The sequence below is a fragment of the Gekko japonicus genome, unplaced genomic scaffold, assembly GCF_001447785.1.
Source record: "Gekko japonicus isolate JY-2015 unplaced genomic scaffold, Gekko_japonicus_V1.1 scaffold530, whole genome shotgun sequence".
NCBI lineage: Eukaryota > Metazoa > Chordata > Lepidosauria > Squamata > Gekkonidae > Gekko > Gekko japonicus.
This window is the reverse complement of record NW_015163103.1, coordinates 881,268-903,148: the sequence shown is the minus strand read 5'-3', so window position 1 is coordinate 903,148 and position 21,881 is coordinate 881,268. Positions and strand designations below refer to the sequence as shown.

The 21,881-nt window shown below is 40.5% G+C and overlaps 1 protein-coding gene across 1 annotated transcript in view; it reads left to right on the top strand.

Annotated features, from left to right (window-relative positions):
- The window catches only part of SHOC2 (SHOC2 leucine-rich repeat scaffold protein), a 97,146-nt gene that overhangs the window by 24,982 nt on the left and 50,283 nt on the right, over positions 1-21,881 (top strand). The window contains exons 2-3 of the mRNA XM_015406750.1: positions 6,237-7,214; positions 14,026-14,163. Coding sequence (XP_015262236.1) covers positions 6,512-7,214; positions 14,026-14,163 — 841 coding nt within the window. The 5' untranslated portion in view covers positions 6,237-6,511. The remainder of the gene's footprint in view (positions 1-6,236; positions 7,215-14,025; positions 14,164-21,881) is intronic.

Sequence of the window (21,881 nt, the reverse complement as noted above, 5' to 3'; positions counted from 1 at the left end):
GAAGAGCCAGTGCTGTCCAAAGACGTTTCCGTGGTCATGTAGCCGGCATGACTAAACACCAAGGCGCACGGAACGCTGTTCCCTCCCCACCAAAGTGGTCCGCTCGCCCCTGGCTTCAGTACCGGGTGAGGGGGGAAGAGGTGCTGGGGGGGAGATGGAGGGGGGTGGAGGACAGGGGGGAACCAGCAGGATGGGGGGGTACTTCCCTCCTCCTGCTGCTTCCTCCTCTGCCTCCCCCCCCGTGAATATCGCGGGTCCCCCCTTGTTTATGTCTAAATACAAGTGTTCAGATGTGAGATAAAATAGTACAACTCTATGCTTTGATCTACCTCTTGTTGAGAATGCTGTCTGAATCTGTGTTCCAGCCCTCGAGTTCAGGGATATAGAGCTCTTTGGGCCAGCATTCTTTCTGTCCTCTTAACAAAAGACTTATTGCTGTGTTCATTGTTGCCTTATGAACAAGTGACTAATCGTTCCTCTTTTATTTGTTTACCATGCCATGTGATGTAACGTTGTGAACCTGTTGGCAATTTTGGCTATGTTTTGTGTAGTAAAGTGATGTAACTCACTTGAAGGAAGGTTTCAAGTGCTCCTGTATGTTGCAGTTGTCCTTAAGTGAGCACAGGATTGTAAATGTTAAAATGGCTGTGGATATAATTTTTTGCACCTATGGCTGAACAGCAATTAAAAATATTTGCTTTGCTCTTCATGGACAATATTTGCAAATAAAACAGCTTTCAAGTATTTGTATCTTTTTAGACAAGAAAAAAACCAAATATTTATACTGTGTTTTGTTTGCAAGGTTCTTAGAACTCGTATGTGTTCTATATTGTGCAAATTCATGTCTGAAATTTTCTGATAGTATCAGAAGTGCAGGCTTCCTGGCATTGTAAGACTTCCCAACTTATTTTTTGCTGTGTTCTTGTTCGTGTTCTCTTATATTTTTCTGCGTATCCATGTGCCAGCAAATTCTGGGGTTGGCAGTCGTCCCTTTCCAGCATACTTAGCTTTGTGGTTTCAGAACCTGCAGTGCTTATTTGGGGAGACTGAACAGCAACAAAAAAGGCTTCACCCAGGCTTCACTCAGCCAGTACAATCTGATGCAAAGGGATTCCTCTGCATTGAATTATGCTGAATATCTGCTAAATGATGATATTTGGAAATGTCACATTTTGTATATGCTGGATATGTACCAAGGATCTGTGATCAGCCATGACTGCTTTGTAGTATGGCCAGTGTATATTTGGCTATGCAGTCTCCTTTTCACACTTTGGTTTTTAATGTATGGTTTTTAATGTATCAGACACGATAATTATTTCAAATGTGACACTTAGAAATACAATACACTGCTTTTTTATGCTTCAAACGCCATTTGAAAAGGATTCCCTATGACCATACAAAAAGATACCACCAACTTATGGCATGCGATTACTCCCCAAAACATAGACTGGGAAATAAATTAGCTCTTTAACCGTTGATGTGTGCAGTTAAGTAAAATGCAACCACCAGAAATAGCATCAACAATAAAATGACACCTCCCCCCAGGCACTCAGACACCTGTGAGTTAACTGTTCTAACATTAAAGATACTCCTCTTTTTTAAACTGAAAGTGTGTGTGTATTTATTTAAAAAGTATATATAATGAGGATAGTGAGAGAGGTGTTTCTTTTCTTGTGTCAGCCTTGGCTCTTTATGCTGTATTATTATACAGATATTCTACTTGTTGTTCAGGCTTGCACTGAATTTACTTCCTTGTTTCATCTAGAAATAAATTCGATATTTACTTTTTAAGATACGTAATCTTGTGATTTTTGAGAATCTAATTGGGGGCAGAACGAGAAGGTGGTGAAAGTAATGAAATCTTACACTCCTTAAGAGGCCAAGGCTGCTCTGCATAAATGAATGGCATTAGGGGTGGGGATTGTAGCAACTTAAATAGGAAGGCAGAGGAAAGGCAATTGATGCTACCTAGTAAGTTATTTAATTTTCTGATAGCCTTTTGTGATCCTGTGGTCTAGGGAAGTCATGTCCTAACATAATTCCTTGTAGGTCTGCTACTATGTTATTTAATCAGCTCTTAATAAATTTTATAATAATCTACAGGTGTGTTGAGACTACATTTTCAAAATGGTGTACATTAATTTGATCTAAAAGTGGTTTAAGATTCTGAACACTGTTCATGAAGAACAGCACATGCCATGTATACTTAGGTCTGGTTTACACAGTAAAAAAGAAACTCTTGTGTATTGTGTATACTGTTAGTACATATGTTCTCCTTATGGAAATTCCTGTGGCTTCAGTGGCTTCAAAAAGTGCTACAGTTGTGACAGGAATTTCTTCATAATAAATTCTTGTATCATCAGTGAACATCTTGAACTTTTCAATGATCCAGTGTGTGGGGATAAGATTGCACAGAGAAAGAATCTTCTTTTATGAACCAGCATTTAGCTTTGTCCACTGTGCTCTTATATATGTCTCTGGCTTTAACCTGTGCTATTATAAAATGGCTTCCAAAGCCACTTATCCCTTCTCATATTTTCCATCTATCAACAATGTCAATTTTGCTAGCATGTTTGAAATGTGGGTGTTATCAGATAGGAGCTTCGACCATCACTCATAGCAATTTATGGCTTTCAGATTTATCAGATTATGCAGAATTGCACTACACTGCAAACTGCCATGGCAACACTGATAGAGAACTCAAAATTATACATACCGTGGCACTGCATGGGCAGAGGCTGCTGGTGTACAGACTGTTTCCAATTGCCAGAAGTGAGAACAAAAGAATTGCTATCTGAATATTGTCTCCGAGATTGCTTGTTAAAATATGAAGTGAGCATACTGGCCAGAGAAATTATTGTGACAGACCTGATAAATCCTGGCTGTCTCCACCAGGAACTGGAGCTAAGCACTGTCTGCTATGACAGAATTTCTGCAATTTGCAGACAAAATTATTTGCATTTAGTGTAACATGGCTATTGAAAGTCTAAACTTAGATCTTGAAGTATGACAGCATTCATATTAATTCTGTTTCAAATACTGAATTGGGTTCAGTATCGGCCACCAAATATGCAGGAATTAGAAGGATAGGTGTGGGTGGCCTCAACTGGGGGCAATACAAAAGTAGGCAGGGGAAAGCCGCTGTGTTGTTGACTTGAGTTACTAGTGTTTTTCAGACAGGTTTTAAGTTTGTGGTGTTACACTAGTAACTCACAGACTGTGTGTGGCTGTTCTACACAGAGTATTTCAGCATTTCTCTTCTGGTTCCTTTTCCTCAAGCTTGGGTGTTTAAAAATTAAAAATCTTAAATAGTGTACTCTGTACCTTTCCTCAAATGAGTTACAATTTATTGGAGTTTTCCTGGTGAATTTGCATGTTAGGTAACCGTTTATTCTTTAGAAGTCTGTTACATAAGTATTTTTTCTTAGAATTTTATACTGTGGAGATAAGAACTTGACTCCATTTAATTGAGTATTTTGTTTCCAGCTGTGACTAGCCATATGTCTCTGGAACACTGCATGCCAGCAGGGCATGAACATGATGGCTTTTTGCTGTTTGTTTCCAGCATTTGCTACTAGACTGGAGTTATGCTGCCCCTGGGCCCTGAACATGGAGGTTTATGTACTGTCAACAAGGGATCTCACTTAAATAAAAATCCTGATGTTAGAAATATGTCAGGATTTTCCTCTCCTTGTTAGTTTGGATTCCTGTCTGTTTCGTTGACAGTTAAAAATTGGGGACCAGCGATCCCGAAGGCATCCCCTTGAGTGTGGGGTGCCCCAGGGAGCCCTGTTGTTCCCTATGTTGTTTAACATCTATATGCACCCCCTCGCCCAGATTGCCCGGAGGTGTGGGCTTGGGTGTCATCAATATGCTGATGACACCCAGTTCTATCTGATGCTGGGCGGCCAGTCGGACTCTGGTCCCGATGACCTTCATCGGGCATTGCAAGCAGTGACTGGTTGGCTCAGGCTGAGTCGGTTGAAATTAAACCTGGCAAAGACGGAGGTCCTGGGCCTGAGTCAGACCGGTCTGGGGTTGGGGCTCTCGTTCTTCGACGGGGTGCCATTGGTGCCTCTGCGGGAAGCTAGGAGTTTGGGGGTGCTCCTGGACTCCTTGTTGACGATGGAGGCCCAGGTAGCAGCTACTGCCAGGGCGGCCTTTTATCATCTGCGGCTGGCTCGGCAGTTGGTCCCCTACCTTGACCGCAAAGACCTGGCCACTGTGATCCATGCGACGGTCACCTCGAGGCTTGACTACTGTAACGCTCTCTACTTAAGGCTGCCTCTGTCGCAAATCCGGAAGCTGCAGCTAGTGCAGAATGCTGCGGCCATGCTGTTGTTGGGCCTCTCTGGGCGTGACCATATTTGGCCTGGGCTGCAAGCGCTGCACTGGCTGCCAATAGCATACCAGATTCGCTTCAAAGTGCTGGTTCTTACCTTTAAAGCTCTAAATGGCCAGGGTCCGGCTTACCTGAAGGACCGCCTCTTCCCGTATGTTCCCTCAAGAGCACTACGATCGGGGAGTCTCCATCTCCTGGTAGTTCCAGGCCCCCGAGAGATTAAGTTTGCCCATACTAGGGCCAGGGCATTTTCGGTGGCAGCTCCTACCTGGTGGAATGAGCTCCCAGAGGAGATCCGGGCCCTGCGGGACCTTGTGCAGTTCCGCAGGGCCTGTAAGACGGAGCTCTTCTACCAGGCTTTTGAGTAGGAGCCGCTGCCGCCACTATCCCACCACCGAGGTAGTGTGTCATCGGCTGCCCTACTAAAGGGGGGTGAGCGTGGCCTGGCAGAAGTTTATAAACAGCGTAGCAGGAGACCGCGCTACTGAGATAGCTGGCCGCCAAATTTGGGTGGTGTTCCCATCTTGGATGACTAATATAGGCACAGCACTGTGTTATAGGATGGAGTTTACTGTGGTTTTAAATGTTGTTTTTTATTATATGTTTTATTGTATTTTATATCTCGGCTTTGCCACATGTGAGCTGCCCTGAGCCTTTGGGAGGGTGGGATACAAATCAAATAAATAATAAATAAATAAATAAAAAGTTTAGCAAGCTTGAGCAAAGAGATACACTGAATATTCACCTGCAAACATTTTGAGGAAAGAAAGTGAGGTCTGAAGGCTCAAAATGCTTCCTGAAAAAAAGATTGCTGAACTTTTCTTACTTTACCACTGTTCACAACAATAGGTTTTCTCTACTCCTGCTTTGTTGCCATTCTCCACAGACTGACCCCCGCTTCTCTGTCCTCTTTCCCAGCAACTCAGGTATCAAACGTGATGGTACGACATCTACAGGAAGCAAATTCAAAGTCAGGGCAGGAAGTGCTGTTTTTTTAAGTCTCAACCCTGCTAACTTTAGCCAGTCATATGTTATCTACTGAATATGACTCAAACCTCAGACCTTTAGATTTGTGTCATTTTACTGAGTGACTTATGAAAATAGCTATTTTGACGAGTTTCATGAGTGAAAACTGCATTGACCATAAGCCGTACACTTTTGAATATGAGAATGAAAGTAGATGTTAGAATTGAGAGGAGTGAAGTGGTATGGCTAAAGAGGGTTTTTTTCCCTTTCCCTATCATCTAGAAATACTGTTCTTCACCTTAGTTTTTATCTGGCAAGAGCTACTGTGGAAATCATAGAGAAAGTCAATGGAACATTTGGTATGTGAATAGCTTTATAGCTGTAAATTAATAATCCCCACTGTTGTCCCTGTGAGCAGCATGGTGCCTGCTGATGCATTTCCTGGTATCCACTTGCATTTCCTCCAAAGCAAAGAACCAGTCCTGACATCCACCCAATTCACTGAAGTAGGAAATGCTTCAGAAGGCATCCATTTGGAAACAACTGCCTCTGCAATAGGAGGCTGCATGGTTTGGAACCTCCATACATTTTGTGACATATTCCAGTGTTCTGAGAGTGGACCCCAACCCCCTTGGCAGCCTAGGACGACAGTCACCTTGTAACTTTTTCAGTTGATCATTTTAAGGACTATAGATCTGTGTGCTTTTGATGTTGCTTTACACATTTGTTGCAACAGCATTACCTGATTAATATTACTCAGCAGTGTTTGTTGAGGAAATGTAGCTTTTATTGCTCTTCAGAATTTGAACAGAAAGGAAACTGTAGGATATGATTCCATGTCTGCCCTTGTATATGAATCCTTAGCTTGTCATCTGAAAAAAAGAAATGTTTGCATTAATAATTGCCTGTTTCTGCTTTTGTGTTGCAGCGCTTCTAATGAAGATCCTCTGATTAACTAAATTCAACAGTTGGATCTCCAGATACCAAAACTGGGGGAGAGTACTTCTGGAATCAACATGTAGCAGATGGCTACTGCACCACCAAACTTGCTGCTTCAAGCCAAGGCTTTTGTCTCTTGAAACTCCATGTATGGTCAGCAGTGAATGAAACATTTTAGGGAACCTTGTTTCTTGGATGCTGACTGAGCTTTGTTAACTAAGGTTTAAATTAGATTTAACGTGCTGTTGGTTAAACTGAGAAACCATGAGTAGTAATCTTGGAAAAGAAAAAGATTGTAAGGAAAAAGACCCCAAAGTGTCTTCGGCAAAGGAGAGAGAGAAAGAAGCTAAGGCCACGGGTGGATTTGGGAAAGAAAGCAAAGAGAGGGAGCCTAAAACCAAAGGGAAAGAAGCCAAAGATGGGAAGAAGGACTCCAGCAGTGTGCAGCCGGGTGTGGCTTTTTCAGTGGACAATACAATAAAGCGACCTAATCCAGCACCAGGCGCACGCAAAAAATCCAGCAATGCTGAGGTGATCAAAGAGCTAAACAAATGCCGGGAAGAAAATTCAGTGCGCTTGGACTTGGCTAAACGATCTATACACCTTCTCCCATCGTCTGTAAAAGAGTTAACACAGTTAACAGAACTTTATTTATATGGTAACAAACTGCAGTCACTACCAGCTGAGGTGGGCTGTCTTGTGAATCTGGTGACACTGGCCCTGAGTGAAAACTCTCTTACCAGCCTGCCTGACTCTCTTGATAACTTGAAGCAACTCCGTATGCTCGATCTGCGGCATAACAAACTTAGAGAAATTCCTCCAGTGGTGTACAGGCTAACTTCCCTTACCACACTTTATCTGCGCTTTAATCGTATCACAGCTGTGGAAAAGGATATCAAGAACTTGTTAATACTCACCATGCTTAGTATACGGGAGAACAAAATCAAGCACCTGCCTGCAGAAGTTGGTAAGTAAACTTAATGCTTTAACAGTGTTTACTTATATCTGTTCTAGCAATACCTGCATAATTGAGTATCTGGGTTTTAACAGTGCTTGTGAAAGTAGATTGAAGAATTGTTATCAATGTCCTGAAATATCTTTTCAGTTCCTGAAGCAGGTTATCATACAGTTCCATTTATATAGGTTATAGTATATTGTATATTTTCCTGGTTATCAACCACTGTCCTGCAAATATATTCCTATTGATTGGAAACCATTGAATGGATTCACTGCAACCCACTCATACAAGAAAAAGCATTGTGATAGGCCTGGATCTGGAACTAGAGAATAACCAAGGGATGGACACCAGCTACTAATAAACATTCTGTATTGATGCTGCTGCAGATGTATGGAGTAATATGTTTTCATTTATTTACACTTTAATTCCTCCCTTTTTATCTCAGGGCAACATGCATAGAGAATGATGTTTCAGTGGTGAATTGCAAACAATGAAGAATTTTCCAACTTCCTTAGTTTAATATCTTTAATATTATATTCCTACTTTTGGACATTGTGGTTCTTACTTAAGGAACATTCAAAGACTGAGTCACTGAGATATAAAGCTGATTTACACTGTAAAGCAAGTACTTTTTGTGTTGTTATAACTGCTGGCAGTCCAAGGATCAGATAGGGGTGTATATATTTTGTGTGAACCAGCATTTACTAGATTTATTCATGTTATCATTTTTCCCTTGCTTTAACTTCCAGAAGAGCTTCTGTGAACATGGACATTGCAATGAGGGAGCATGAGTTTTTATAGTTCATGTGTCCATGCAGTCTTATTCAATTACATGGGATCACATGAAGTTAACCTGTATGAACTGGCCTTTAGCTAGCACAAGGTCCTCTCTGAAAATAATTTGAAACCTTTCTGAGACAGTATAGTTTTCAGTTATTTGTGGCCAGATCAGACAGATCAGACAGGAAAGGGAACTTTTTCAGTGTTTTTAAGGATTTCTCTCCTGCCTTTCAGCCTAAGCTTTCAAAATGGAATTCCAAAAACAACATCCATGACAAAAATATCGAAGAGTCAATAAAGATAAGTTGCAAAAACGTTTACTGTAGTAATTTCTATAGAAAATTTTCTTCTATTATCGCTCACACGCTAACGAATACTGCGCAATGAACAATTTGTTTCACAATATTTGCTTTATCTGAGCGTGTAGCAATCCCATTTCTTATCAATTACTACTTATCAACTCTTGAAGGAAACATTCCATGTTGACTCTCTAATAACAGAACCCAAGGTCTTCACATTCACAAATTGTTCATTGCGCAGTATTCGTTAGCGTGTGAGTGATAATAGAAGAAAATTTTCTACAGAAATTATTACAGTAAACGTTTTTGCAATTTATCTTTATTGACTCTTCATTATTTTTGTCACGGATTTTTTTTGGGAATTCCACTTCCTCCCGTGATCTCTCATTTTTGGCTTGTAAGCTTTCAAAATGGCTAACACGTAAAACAAACGAAAAGAAAAAAAGCAACAAAACCAGAGTGGTATTTGAACAGCAACCCAGTGAGATGGTGAGAAGGAGGGAAACATGCTGTGATCAACTCCTTCAGTTGGGTACACAGGAGCCCTCACTTGGCACTCAGTGCAGCTAGAGGGGGAATGGAGCTATAGAGCATACAAGGGCCTATTTAAGTCCCTGTCTCAGGCAGGGGCCAAGGTCTCATCCCCGGCTGCTTCTTCAAGCCCTCCGAAAGAGAGGAAGGGCTGTGAGATTATTGTGCAGGTGGGCCAGGAGGACACAGGTACATGAACCCATGTTGCCTTTGTGACTGAGTCTCTGAGATCTACTGAGGAGGACCACCAGGGAGTCTAAGTGCAGGCATGGGGCTACCCCAGCAGCTCCAATAGATTTGCAAACATTATGTCTAGTTTGGCCCTTAATCTCTGACTTGGGAAGTGCTAACAGAATAGTGAACACTCACTGAACTGCTTTTGCTATTAGAACAAGAACTTTGCTGTCATTTTAGAATTTTTAAGATTACTTTGCTGCTGTTGGGTGCTCCGGTGGACATCACTTTACACACCATGGCTCCAAAGGATATCATCAAAGAATTTTCATATTCTCTGAGCCATTTTGACTGATGTCACCCTATAGTTAACATGAGGAGTTCTTCCAACATCTGTTTCTGAGAAACAGGAATACCTTCCCTCTAAGTTAGAGCAGTTTATTTTCCCTATCTGTCTAGGAAACCTCCATTCCATTGAAGCAGCAAATATGTAGAGTGGGATAGAAGAATGTAAATTGATAGTGAGTCAGACAGCGAGCATGAGAAATATGATGAGCTGGAGAGGAGTGTCTGACTGAATTTGAGGCATTCCATTTCAACCATTTGAAATGGTTGTTAGGCCTACCTTGTACATTACTTTTCACATTTTATTAGGTATGTTTGTGTACCCAGTTTAGAAATATTGAGATTACAAATGAAGAGGCATTTTATAAAACTGAAACTGAATAGAGTATGGATGTCTGTGTTCTAAAGGTAGAAGTTCTCAAATGGGTCAAACCTTCCCTATACTACTTTAAGCAACAAGATAGAAAACTAAAAGGGAGGTTGAATAAGAATATGAGGAAAGGGGGCGAGGTGAAGAGAGAGACTGCTTTTCCTTCCCTATTTTTTCTTTTTCTGTGTTTTACCTTGTCTAGAGGAAAGATTTGAGAAGAGAGCTGTTCATAAGTGAAGAGTAAAGGCAAGATGATATGTCATTCTGGCTTTCTCCCCCCCCCCCCCTTATTTCACCTGGTTATGCATGCTTTATTATCTTTTGCAGGGACATCTTGGTAGCCAGATCACCAGGCATAGTGTCAGCTTATTTTGGCAGATGGACCCACCCACTATACAAAATCCTGGTCTGATGACAGCCTATAGCCTGCAGCATAAAAGAGATATTGATAGACCCATCCTCAACTATTTTTATAGAATGGTGAAGTGAGGCAGTTATAATAGGAGTGGTTAATCTAGAAAGTGAAATAATTTCTGCTTACTCAGGTATTTAGCATAAATAGTAATAAAAGCCAAGCCTGGCTCCTTTGGAAGAAGGTCCCTGTTCAGCATGATGTGAGACCTCTTCTGCCCCTCCCCAGCTAAGGGAGGTGGTAAGGAGTTTCTCATGCTGCCCTGCACAGGACAGTTCTTTATAAGGAACTAATAGTTTATTTGTTTTAATTAAGATTTTTTAATTGGTTTCACATTTTAAAAAGTTAACATAGCCAGATGGAGGTAAAGGTTCTGGGAGCTTCTTGCCTGTTACATGCTATTATATACTGTTCTCTCTTTTGTACAAAGGTCTAGCATATATCATTGACCCAAAATCTACGGAGAGAGATACTTGATTTCCAGTGTTGCAAAATTATTCACTTAGCAACTAAAGCTGCCCTTTGGATCCAAAATATGTGGTATTTTGAGACTGCCAATAGAGTTGGTATATATCCTAGGAATAGATTATTGGCTGTGAAGTCTAAGTTAGCAGCTAATGTGACATTGATCCTGGATATAATTGGCACTCGGCTTTTGACCCTTATACTCAGAGAAATCTAACAATTTGGGAAAACTCTACGACTAGGATAGGGAATAAAGGTGTTTTTTGGAGACAATGTTTCTCTGTAGTTTTATACACTTATCTCACTTATCTCAGCTAATTGGACCAGAGGATGACTTTGACATTTTGTCCACAGAATTTAATATCCTGTCCCATGGCCAGTTGGCAATATATACAACTAAAACATTGTTTATCTTCTGTTCTGGGACCAGAAGCTGTTGCGGCCTTGGAACTCCCCTCTGCACCTACTTCCATCCTTAGAAACCCTTCATAGGCAACCTATCCTTATAATTTTCTAAGACACCAAATCAAATTTGGATTATATCCACTCCCACTGGAACCTGGAACTGAGTACTCCAGTTCAATTGACCCATTGGCCAACTGCACTAAAGCTGTTAAATCCACCTCAGTGGACTTAAGACTAAGGCTTAGCCATCAAACTCTCTTGCGAGTGTACTGGTACCCTACTAAATTTTATCAGGTTGGTCTCACTGAGAATGATTCCAATTGGTGCTGCTAGAAGCCTGGAGCTAACCTCATTCACATGTTTTGGAACTTAGAGTTTCTCATAGTGTAGGCAGAAGCAGTGTGAGACTACCAACTTCTGCCTACTCCAAAACCTGGCATAGTTATGAGCAGAGAGGATTGTGAGAGAGGATCAGTGCAACCACAAATTTATGGCTGGCTAGTAAAGCAAGCCAAAATCTGTGATTCCTAATCAAAACCCATAAGATTGTAATTCTTATATGTTATAAGAGTCAATGGTAGAAATCAAGGTTTAATTTTATTTGTTACAGCCTTTTTTAAAACAAAAATGGGATGGGTATGATTCCAAGTTTGGGTATGATTCCCCTGCTTTGCGGGGAGGGTGGGGTATAAATTTGATAATAAATAAATAAATAAATAAAAGTTAGTTGTTCCTATTTAAGATTGCTTGGTAATATTTCCCAGGATTTAGGATTTTAATTTTTAATTCTTTTGGATGATAACCTTTATTGAATATTTTGTCTTTAAATGATCTTAAAGAAACAAGATGCTTTTCAGTAGGCGGAGGTTTCACAGTAGGGGATTAAAAAGTGCCATTGCCATTAAAATAAGGGTAGTTTATTTGGTACACTGGATGTACTGAGCAAAGTTATTCTGTTTCTTGAGAGACTGAAGTTTAATACTAAAAGTCTATTTAGTATGATTGTAGTGCTAGATTTTCTGTTCCAAATGCTGTGTCTCCTGTTCAGTGGGCTAGTTTAAGAATGACACACAAAGTAAGAAGACAGGTTTGAAGAGTAAATATAGTAAGGCCAATTGATACAAAAATTGAAAGATGGCAAACATTCATTAGAATTTTTCCTTGTACTGCCCAGCAAAAAGCTCTGTATTCTTTTCTGCCATTTGATGCAGTATTTCTCATGATGTAAAGGATTTTAAAAATGTGTCTACTTAAACAAGAGAGTACAGTCAGTTAGGAGAATTAATCCCATGTGGAAGATGCTGCATTGCAATCTCAAATATTTTCTGCCATGAATTGTGGCAAGAAGGAATTCTAAACATTGATATTTCCTGTGCTGACTGTGTACATGGTTATACATACAAACTTGTTCCTGATGGTTTTAGTGAAGTTGTATTTGTCTCTGTATTTAAATAATCTCATCTTGTGATTCTGGCATCCAAAAAAGTGAGTTGGTCAAAGTCATTTAAGTCAGGAAATCTGACCTTTTTAACCCAGGAAGAAATGAGTGGCTTCTTTGTGCAGGGTGGGAGGTGTGGTGCCTTACTTGTTCTGACATTAAATACATTATCATAAACTGTATTTTTGCAGACTTGCTTGTTTCCTTGACTTTTAAAGGCATCTTGATTTCATTTTCCCCTCACTCCTCCAATTATATCAAAATAGAGAGATACAGAAGGGCCCCATGTGCTCAGCAGAATATTTTTCTCCATTACTTTGCCAGATGGTTTTTCTACACAATATTATAAGAGGCTTTTAACATTCAGTTGTAAGTATATGGAGTTAATATCTTAGGCTGGGTTTTTATTTTTGATCCAGTTTATGTCTAATGATGGAAATTTACACTCGAGTGTTAACACCACAATAAATTTACTTAATCTAAAATTGAAAATATTGAAAGGAAAAAGGAACCCAAAGTTTGTGTACATGTCCCTCCTCCCGTTTAGTGAGTGCTACTGGACCTTAGGAGGGCTATAAAATGAGTGAAAAACAGGAGATTATTCCTTCTCTAAATGACTCTGTTAAGCAGTCTGCTTTTATTTACGCTTAGGAAAAAATAAATTAGATACAAATAGCTGCTTATGCTCTGTGTCAAATAAGCTGTCTCTTGGTAGAATGTTATTTATTTGTATTTCAGTTACGGCTAAAACTTTTTATTTTCAGGCCTAAAAAACTTAATTTATCAATTGACTATGTAATCATAGTGTGAATAGATTATTAAAATAGAACCAGCCATAGACCACTGCAGTGTGATAGAACAGTTTAAAAATATCTCTCTCTCTCTCTCTCTCTCTCTCTCTCTCTCTCTCTCTCTCTCTCTCTCTCTCTCTCTCTCTGTCTGTCTGTCTGTCTGTCTGTCTCTGACTGTCTCTGTCTCTGTCTCTCTGTCTCTGTCTCTGTCTCTCTCTCTCTCTCTCTCTCTCTCTCTCACACACACACACACACACACACACACACGATGGTAACCAATCACATTTCTTGGAACAGCCTGTCATTCGAGGCTCTCTGGCTCTTTGAAGGATAAACTTTTCACAGTCCTTTATCTGTTTACACAGCACTTCTGAAAGTCCACACACATGGCAACTAGAAAAATACTGGTTCATCTCATAGCAAAAATACTGGCATCAAGTGATTGTTGGATCTCTTATTACTTTACTAGATAAGTTAAATAAAACAGAAATGTAGGGTTGGAACTTAGTACTTGGAATATTAATAGGTTAAGGAAAATTCAGGAGTTAGAAAAAGATGAAGCAGCCTAATAGGTGGGTGATGGCACAAAGCTTTCCTTCTGTGCAATGTTTACATTAAACCTGGAGTCTAATAGTCTCATTGAGCAAAGCAGAGTCAGACTGTTGTTGAAATGCTTCATTTGTGATTTTGAAGGTATGGATGGGATTCACTGGTTGCTTTTCAATAGTTATATTATTTGCACTTGTATTCAGTGTACAGTCCTAAGAAGAATAACTATTTTCTCATGCTATGTTTCTTGGTCATTTTCAGGTGAGTTGTGTAACCTCATAACGCTGGATGTAGCACACAATCAGCTTGAACATCTTCCAAAGGAGATTGGAAATTGCACACAGATCACTAAACTTGACCTACAGCACAATGAACTCTTGGACCTTCCAGACAGTATAGGTATGTAAAGATGTGCCTAAAGATCTTTTAGTTCCAGAATTCAAGTAATTGAATAAAAGCCTTGACCTCTTCACTATGTAGAAAAGAATAGGGACTTTTATTATAGATAGATTTAGTGAAGTACTCTTGAAGCTCAGTTTTAAAATCATTTCATTCTAGATATTTTCTCATCTGAGGGATGATTTACACATTACAGTTTTCCTACATCAAAAGCACTTCTGTGTAGAGCAAACTACTTAATATGTGTAGTTCACTATGTCTAGTTATTACAAATACATTTCTCTATGGCTACCCAAACTGAAAAACAGAAATCAGTGGTAATTTCCATATTGTTTGTCCACAACAAAATGGTTGGCTTGAATCATGTGGTTTATGCTTTTTCCTGTATGGAAGGTAGTCATCTTCTGTGAAAGGTAACGAGTGGTGGGGCTTTGAGTGTGGTAAAAAATGTGGGATTTCTCAGTTATGAAAGAGATCTTTAAGGACTGAAGGAGAGGAGGGGAGAAAACTGAAGTAACGGTGACTTTGTAGAACACAAGAGTTGTAGAAGAGGGAAGCTAAGGGAGGTAAAACAACAAATGGTTGGATCCAAATGTTTCACTATACTGGTGTTAGATCCTGCCACACGGAGCCTTCTGCTAGTAGAATTCACATCTTCCTCCAAAGAGAAACCACCCTGTGGCACAATGGAACTTTTGTACCCAGTGTAAAAAGTCTGGCTCCTTAAAGACTAATGGTTGCATCCAACATCAACATCCATTAGTCTCTTGTGCTGTTTCTGAGGAACCTCTGCTCCCAGGACAGCATTTCAAAGAGATCTTTTTCTTTTTGACATTTTTTATTGCTTTTAAACTCTGCACACTACAAAGAATAAAGGTAAGGGATATTCTAAACTAAAATACAGAGTAAGCAAGGATCATATAACAATCTATGTCAGTTTCTGGGTATTTCCTATTTAGTTTTTAAATGGAGATTAGCTATTAATATTGTTAATTCAAACAAATACAAACTTAACTAGCCATAGTGAGTGCATCTTAGTATTTCAAATATTAATTGAAAAAGCAATATATTCAGAGTTAAACTATCGGTTTTCTTTCCTCTACGTTTGTTTTTATCAAAAGGCAGTTTAATTTTAAGAGGTCTAGGAGCTGCTTCTCCTAATTCTGATTCAGAGTCCAGAGTTCCTTCTGAAGAAAAGAACTACACGATGAACTACTATTGCTTCTGGATCCGTGTTTGCTGTTATCTTCTACGATGTTATTGTCCTCTGCTTTTCCTTTTCCTTCCGCTGAACTTTGGTGCTGTTCCAAAAATGCTTTTGCGACAGAATCAATCTTTTCTTTTTTCTCTTTAAAGTTGAAGATAAGTTCTTCTGGTATTATCTATCTGTAGGGAGTGGAGTTTTTCTTTAGAAATAGTGTCAGGTTTCTATATAGCTTCCTCCTCTTTCTCACCTCAAATGGAACATCTTTTAAAACTTTCGCTTCTTTTCCTTTGATTTTTAAGGTTATTCCATTAGTCGCTTTCAGTATATCTCTTTTAGAAAATTTCACCAACACTTCACCAGGCAGCTTATTTTTCTTAATAAATTCTATTTTGTTTTTTTAAGTCCCCCCGAGGGGGAATTTTTTATTTGCATTTCTATAAAACTACAACAGAAATTGGGGAGAGAGAGTCTACAATCTATAGGAAAAAGTAAAGAAAACCTAACTAAAAACCCAAGAATGGAGGTTTTACAATGCTTAAAACATAGTTGTTACTCTTATACATTTGCTTTCAAACATGAAGAGTGCCCGCCAATCATCGCTTCTGCTGACAAAACCTGCTTATCTGACTGAACAGAGAGTAATTCCAAAGCTATAACACACATAATCACAGTCCTTAAGAAAAATTTAGCATCTCCACACTTTACTCCCTCTTCTTAAATTCTGGATAGGTTTGGTATACCATATCCATATCGCTTTGTAAAGATTCCTCTTTACATTCTGCCACTGAAGCGAGGGCTTCGCTTAAGATCTCTTTCAGGTTCTCTCCTTTTTTGTCTGGAATTCCTTGAAATCTCAAGACATATGACGACTTTTCCATCTGCAATTGTAACAGCTGTTTCTTGGAGGTCTTCTTTTTCCCCACTACCTCTAGTCTTTGGTTTAACGCGTTTGTCTTATCAACCTTTTTCAGCTTTTTAACTGTCTTCTCTGCTCTTATGCTAGTTTCCTTCAGTTCCTTTTGACGAGCATCAAAGTTGTTGTTGAGGTTAGTCATCTGATCCAGCAGAGGGGGCAGTGCTGCAGCAATCATCTTGGGGAAATCTGTGGTTACTTCCAGTCTGGAGACCGGAGTCAATGAGCTGGTAGTTCCTGAAGAAGGTTTCACCCTGGACGCCATTTTTTCAGCCCAATGCGACATGTTTACATTAAAAGCAAAAGTTCTTTAAAGTCTCTGAAGGTCTGTAAATTGCATGTTTCTTACTAATCTGCACCCCACTCGGCTGGATTATCGTTCTTCCATCGTGACAGTCCCTTTGCCCCTCGTTTTCTACCTTACATAGGCTGTTCTTCTCAGGGTGGGATTAACTCCTCCCCCTTCGCTACATTTGGGGCTTCAAGGCGGCTTTTGCGATTTACGCCTGGGTGCTTGCTTCGTTAAAGCGAGTATCAACTCACGCTTTGCTCCACGCTTACTTCAGAGGTTAGGGAAAGTCTCCCATCGCCAGATCTCTTGTGCACTCGCTCCAGTGTGCACCTTTGGTGCCATGGCTGGTTTCGCGGTGGCGGGATCTATCGGGGCAAAGAGGATACTTGATCCTTCGCGTTTGCCTCAGGAGAGGCACCCCTTGTGCCCCAGGCTACGAGCCCCCTCCAAGGGCTCTGGGGGTACCCGGAATCGTCCAGGACCCCTCCCGTCCAGCGCGATCACAGGCCGCTCTCATCAGACCTTCGATGCAACGCACCCACCAGCAAGTCGCCGAAACCGGACGTCTCAGCATTTCAAAGAGATCTGTGGACAGCAGGAGAAGAGGAGAGTTAACAGAAACCAAACTTTAGATCCATCCCTGATAAACCAATTGTAACATAAGCTTTCATGGGTCATATACATGCAATGTTATCCTAAGTTGATAAGTGGTGCATGCACGTGTACACACAAACAAGAGAAGAAAGGTGGGAGGGGCAGGAAACAGTTATTACAAAATGAAGCCAGAAGGTCAAAGAATTATGGAATAGTTACTGTTACATTCTGCACAAATGAAAACAAATCCAGTTAACAGAATAAATGGTTGCCTCAGTGAGGGTGTGGCCCACTCCCAAGCTGAATAATTTGTATCACTGTCAAACAAGGGGCAATTACTTGCTCTAGTGAGCTAGCCATTCCCTGTGAAGGCAAATCCCGCCAACCCAGCGGCTCTAGTAATAACAGGAATGGGTACCTGCCCTTGGTGGCAGGGGGCACCCTCCTCCTGGCTCTGTGCCGGGAGTGTGGTTGGCGGCGGCGGAGAAAGATGAGAGAGACGAGAGGCAGCGGCGGCGAGAAGAGAAATGCGGCGGAGAGAATCGAACGATCCAGGAAGGCAGCGACCGATTCGAGTGGAGGCGGAGCCGGAGCGACGTCGTGACGTGGGACGTAGCACGGCAGGAGCCGATGGGACATTGCCGGAAAGCTGCGCCCGAAAGCAGCATCGCTCCGAAGGAGAAGAAATCATCAAAAAGAGCCTGCTCGAACCTGGTCGCCAGCCATCTGGATTGCCGACAAAGAGAACAACGAGGCCGCCGGAAAAAGGAAGAAGGACTAAGCCACGGGGGTGCTGGTAGGGTATCCCTTCCCCAAGAGAATTGTGGCCCTAGTTAGGTATTAACTACTACATTGTAGTTGACTGTAAACCGCTCTGAGACCCATTAGGGGACATGAGCGGTATATAAATCCCATGTAAATAAATAAAACAAATACTGATGTGTGAGATGTACATTAAAAATTCCAGTTTTACATCCTCACACTGAATTCTTCCTTTACATTTTTTGCTTTTGTTGAAGTATGATTACTTTTAAGTCTGTTACTGAAGTGCAGGGAGATTGTAACACTTGTTTATTTGAGTGTTTCCGTTAGATTTGTGACCGCTTATTCTATTATGTAGAATAGGTCTTGTCAGATTTTCTTTGGGTCTGTGAACTAGCCCCCAATTTTTTTTTTGTTGAGGAAGAGACTCAATTCAAAACAAATACAGTATTTTCAGCATCATGTGATCTGCCTTAAGCTGGTCTCTGGAGAGGTGGCTTATATAGTTTCTAAAATTCACTTCACTTTTTACCAACAAAATTTTAAAAATCTTATACCACCTTTTTGGCTATATATGTATAAAAGCAATACAGTTAAAAACTGAAAACTGTTTACTGTTGTAAATTTTATTAGGTGCTATAAGGCGAAACATCTTTTTAAATCCAATTATAACCAAAACACAGAGCTATCCAATTATAACCAAAACACAGAGCTATCCAATTATAACCAAAACACAGAAGATTACATTCTTGTGTGAAAAGCCTGTAAAATGGATAGTTTTGTTTACATTTTATTTATGGTTCAGTGTCACCTTTCTAAATGAATATCAAACAAATGTTAAAACTTGTAAAATGAAAGTTTTTAAAATTTAAAAAGAGTGAAAGAGCACTAGCACAAATTTAAAAAATAGCAGGACAGCTACCTCATAATTTACCAGCTTTCAGTAAATTAATCAAACAGGTTAAAAAAATAAAACTATACAGAATTATTCATGGCAAAATTTCAGAAGCTGTCTTGTTTCTGGTGTGATAAGAAACTAGCCTCAGTATTTACCATTATTATAATTGATAATTCTGTGTGTTTTTTCAGACATTTTTTAAAAATATAGCATCAGAGTTGCTTACAGATGCTAAAAAGTAAAATTCAACTGGAACTGGGCTTGAATGATTGCAAGGGTTTCTGCCACAGGTCTCCCATTTCTGACTAGGAGAGGCATGCAAAAGGAATAATTCCGTCAATTGGGTGTCAGCAGTAGACCTTCTCAAGGTCCTGGTGACCATGCCAGTCTTCAGACACTTGGCTTGATTATTCATCACCATCTGCACTATTACTGTTTTTGGGTAGGCATTGGGATGGGTTACTCTACAGTTTTACTATCCAGCTTGCCACTTTCACAGTTTTGGTAGATTTTAATTCTCACTTAACTGTGTGCCCTTTTCCTTTGTAGGCACAGAATTTCTCTTTTTCTTGGCTTTTTAACAAATATTAACCAGGAAGACTAACTATGAATGTGTTTGTTGCTCTCATTTTGGTCTTATTTGTATTCTCTTAAAATGGGACAAGAGGGATTGCCACTGTTACACTTATTTTACCCTTTGTGCAGCTTCAAATAAGGTTATTTGATTGTTTAAAAGATATTTAACTAAAGGTATAGATGTAATTGCTTGTATTCTGTACTGTTAGTGTTACTGGGGGAAAATCTTCATGTCCAGCTGCAATACTGTAAAATAAATTGTTCATAAGTTTTTCTGCTGTTGGGAAGAATAAGAGGGTTTATTTCTAGCTGGTTTCAGAATTTCCCAAGGGATTGGGACCCAGAATTTTCTTTTCCACTTTTATAATTTGTGTGAGATGTACCACCCAAAGTTAAATTGACCATAGTCAGCTATAGAATTAATTTTTTAAATTTTCTTTGTTATTTATATGCTTTTTTAAAATGGGAACTCAAGGTGGATTACACAGTTCGTCAATACAGTTGACAAAATGGGACATTTAGTAACCAGTGCATTAGGATTTTAGAAGTCTGGAACTACCAGAATGAAACAGACGCATAGCATAAGTATTTACACGACACATTAAACGGTAAAGAGATTACATAATAGAATTCTACTTACAATAAGCTGTATGCAGCAGTATAGATCACAGTTAAGCACATCTTGCCAGTAATTCTTAATGGCATGCTGGACTAGGAAGGAGAATGAATGCAGAAGATGTCTTTGTCAGCTTCTCTTGTAAAATGATCTACATTGGCAAGGCTTAAGATATTCTTTAATTTACTTAGATGGCATAAAAAGTGGTAGGTCAAATGGTGATTGTGTGGCTCAGGCTGATAGATAGCCAGCTGCCTGCTGTCATCCTGGTTCATGAGTATAAAGTTGTTGTTTTGATTTCTCATAACCATGTTTATGAGCATGTAAGTTGACATGACATTCCTTTGGTTATAGCTGGTAACAAATTCATATTCATGGTGAAGAAACTTAAGTTGCCACCTTTTAATTGCTGAACTTCCTTTGTGAGTCAGTGGATCAATGGTAGTCTACAGGCTGCTTCCTGGCAAGTATCTTGCCACCAAGCAAACAACTCTTTTCTTTCCTTTTCCAGCAGTAGGTGGAGCTTGACCAGCTAGTTTTGACACAGAGAGTGATTAAAATGTGGAATCTGCTGCCAGAGGATGTAGTGATGGCCGCAGGGAATAAACAGCTTCAAAGGGGAGGGATTAGATAGATTCATGGAGGATAGATCTATCAGTAGCCATGATAACTGAGGGGAACCTCTACATTCAGAGAAACTAAACAGCTGAATCCCAGAGCCAGGAGGCAAATGTCAGGGGAAGGTCTCAGCCTATATGTTCTGTTGTTGGCCCATCAGAAGAACTGGTTGGCCACTGTGGAGACAGGATAGGCTTGCCAAGTTCCCCCGGGGGGCGGGGAAACCCCCACCCCAGAGGCCCGTTCCCCGCCACCAGTGGATCAGGCCCCGGGGGGAACCCCACCCCGATGTGCACGTCACCCAGATGTGATGCGACCATGCCGGGCACGCTGGGGGCGGGGCCACGGTCATCTGAGGGAAAACTCTATGGTTTTCCCTCGGATGGTTGTGGTCCTGCCCTAGCGTGCCCGGTGTGGTCGTGTCACTTCCGAGTGACATGGATGCGGCGCGCACGTGCTCTCCAGCCGCCAGCCAGGAGTCCCCCGCTGCGGCGAAAATAATACTTGGCAACCCTAAGACAGGATGTTGGACTAGGTGTGCCACTGCTCTGATCCAGCAGGCCTCTTCTATGTTCTTAGTATCCAGCCAGACATGGTGATTATCACTGCCTCTCCCTCAGCTATATTCCAAAGCCTCCATATTTTGGAAGCCTTCCAAAGCTTGGAAGAATTTCTGGAATGAACCCTGTGACAGATTTCAAAGAAAAGCAGGCTTTTTAAAATGCTGCTTGGGACAGAGGGAGGTTATGAGTTAATCTTCCCTGGAGAGAAGAACTTGTGTGATTGGTTGCTTTACTCAGTCTCTGATTGGCCAGCACCAGCTTAGAAAGGAAATAAAACAGCTGATCTGGAGGGGAAAATCCATGCTCCTTTTGAGACGCTTTTGGTCTTGGTCTGAAATGGAACGTCTGGATCAGTAGCCAGATGTTTTGGCTTCTGAGGGAAGAGACTTTGGGAGTCAGTGATTTTTGTCATGGAATTGTCAGAAAAGTACTTCTATAGAGAGAAGGATAAGGGCCCCATTGTCTTAAATATATTAAAATTACTCTGTGGGAGAATTTAGATTCTCAGTCAAGAAAGCTACAGGACACCTTTATGCAGACAGTGGATACTGGAGAAGGATTTGGCAGAAGGTCTGGGTAGTTAGAGAGAACTCCCATATAAGTCAAATAGTAAAAGGAGTCATTGCTTCTTAGGGACAAGGAGAATAACTTCCTGCCAGTGAAAGGGGTTGGGAATAGA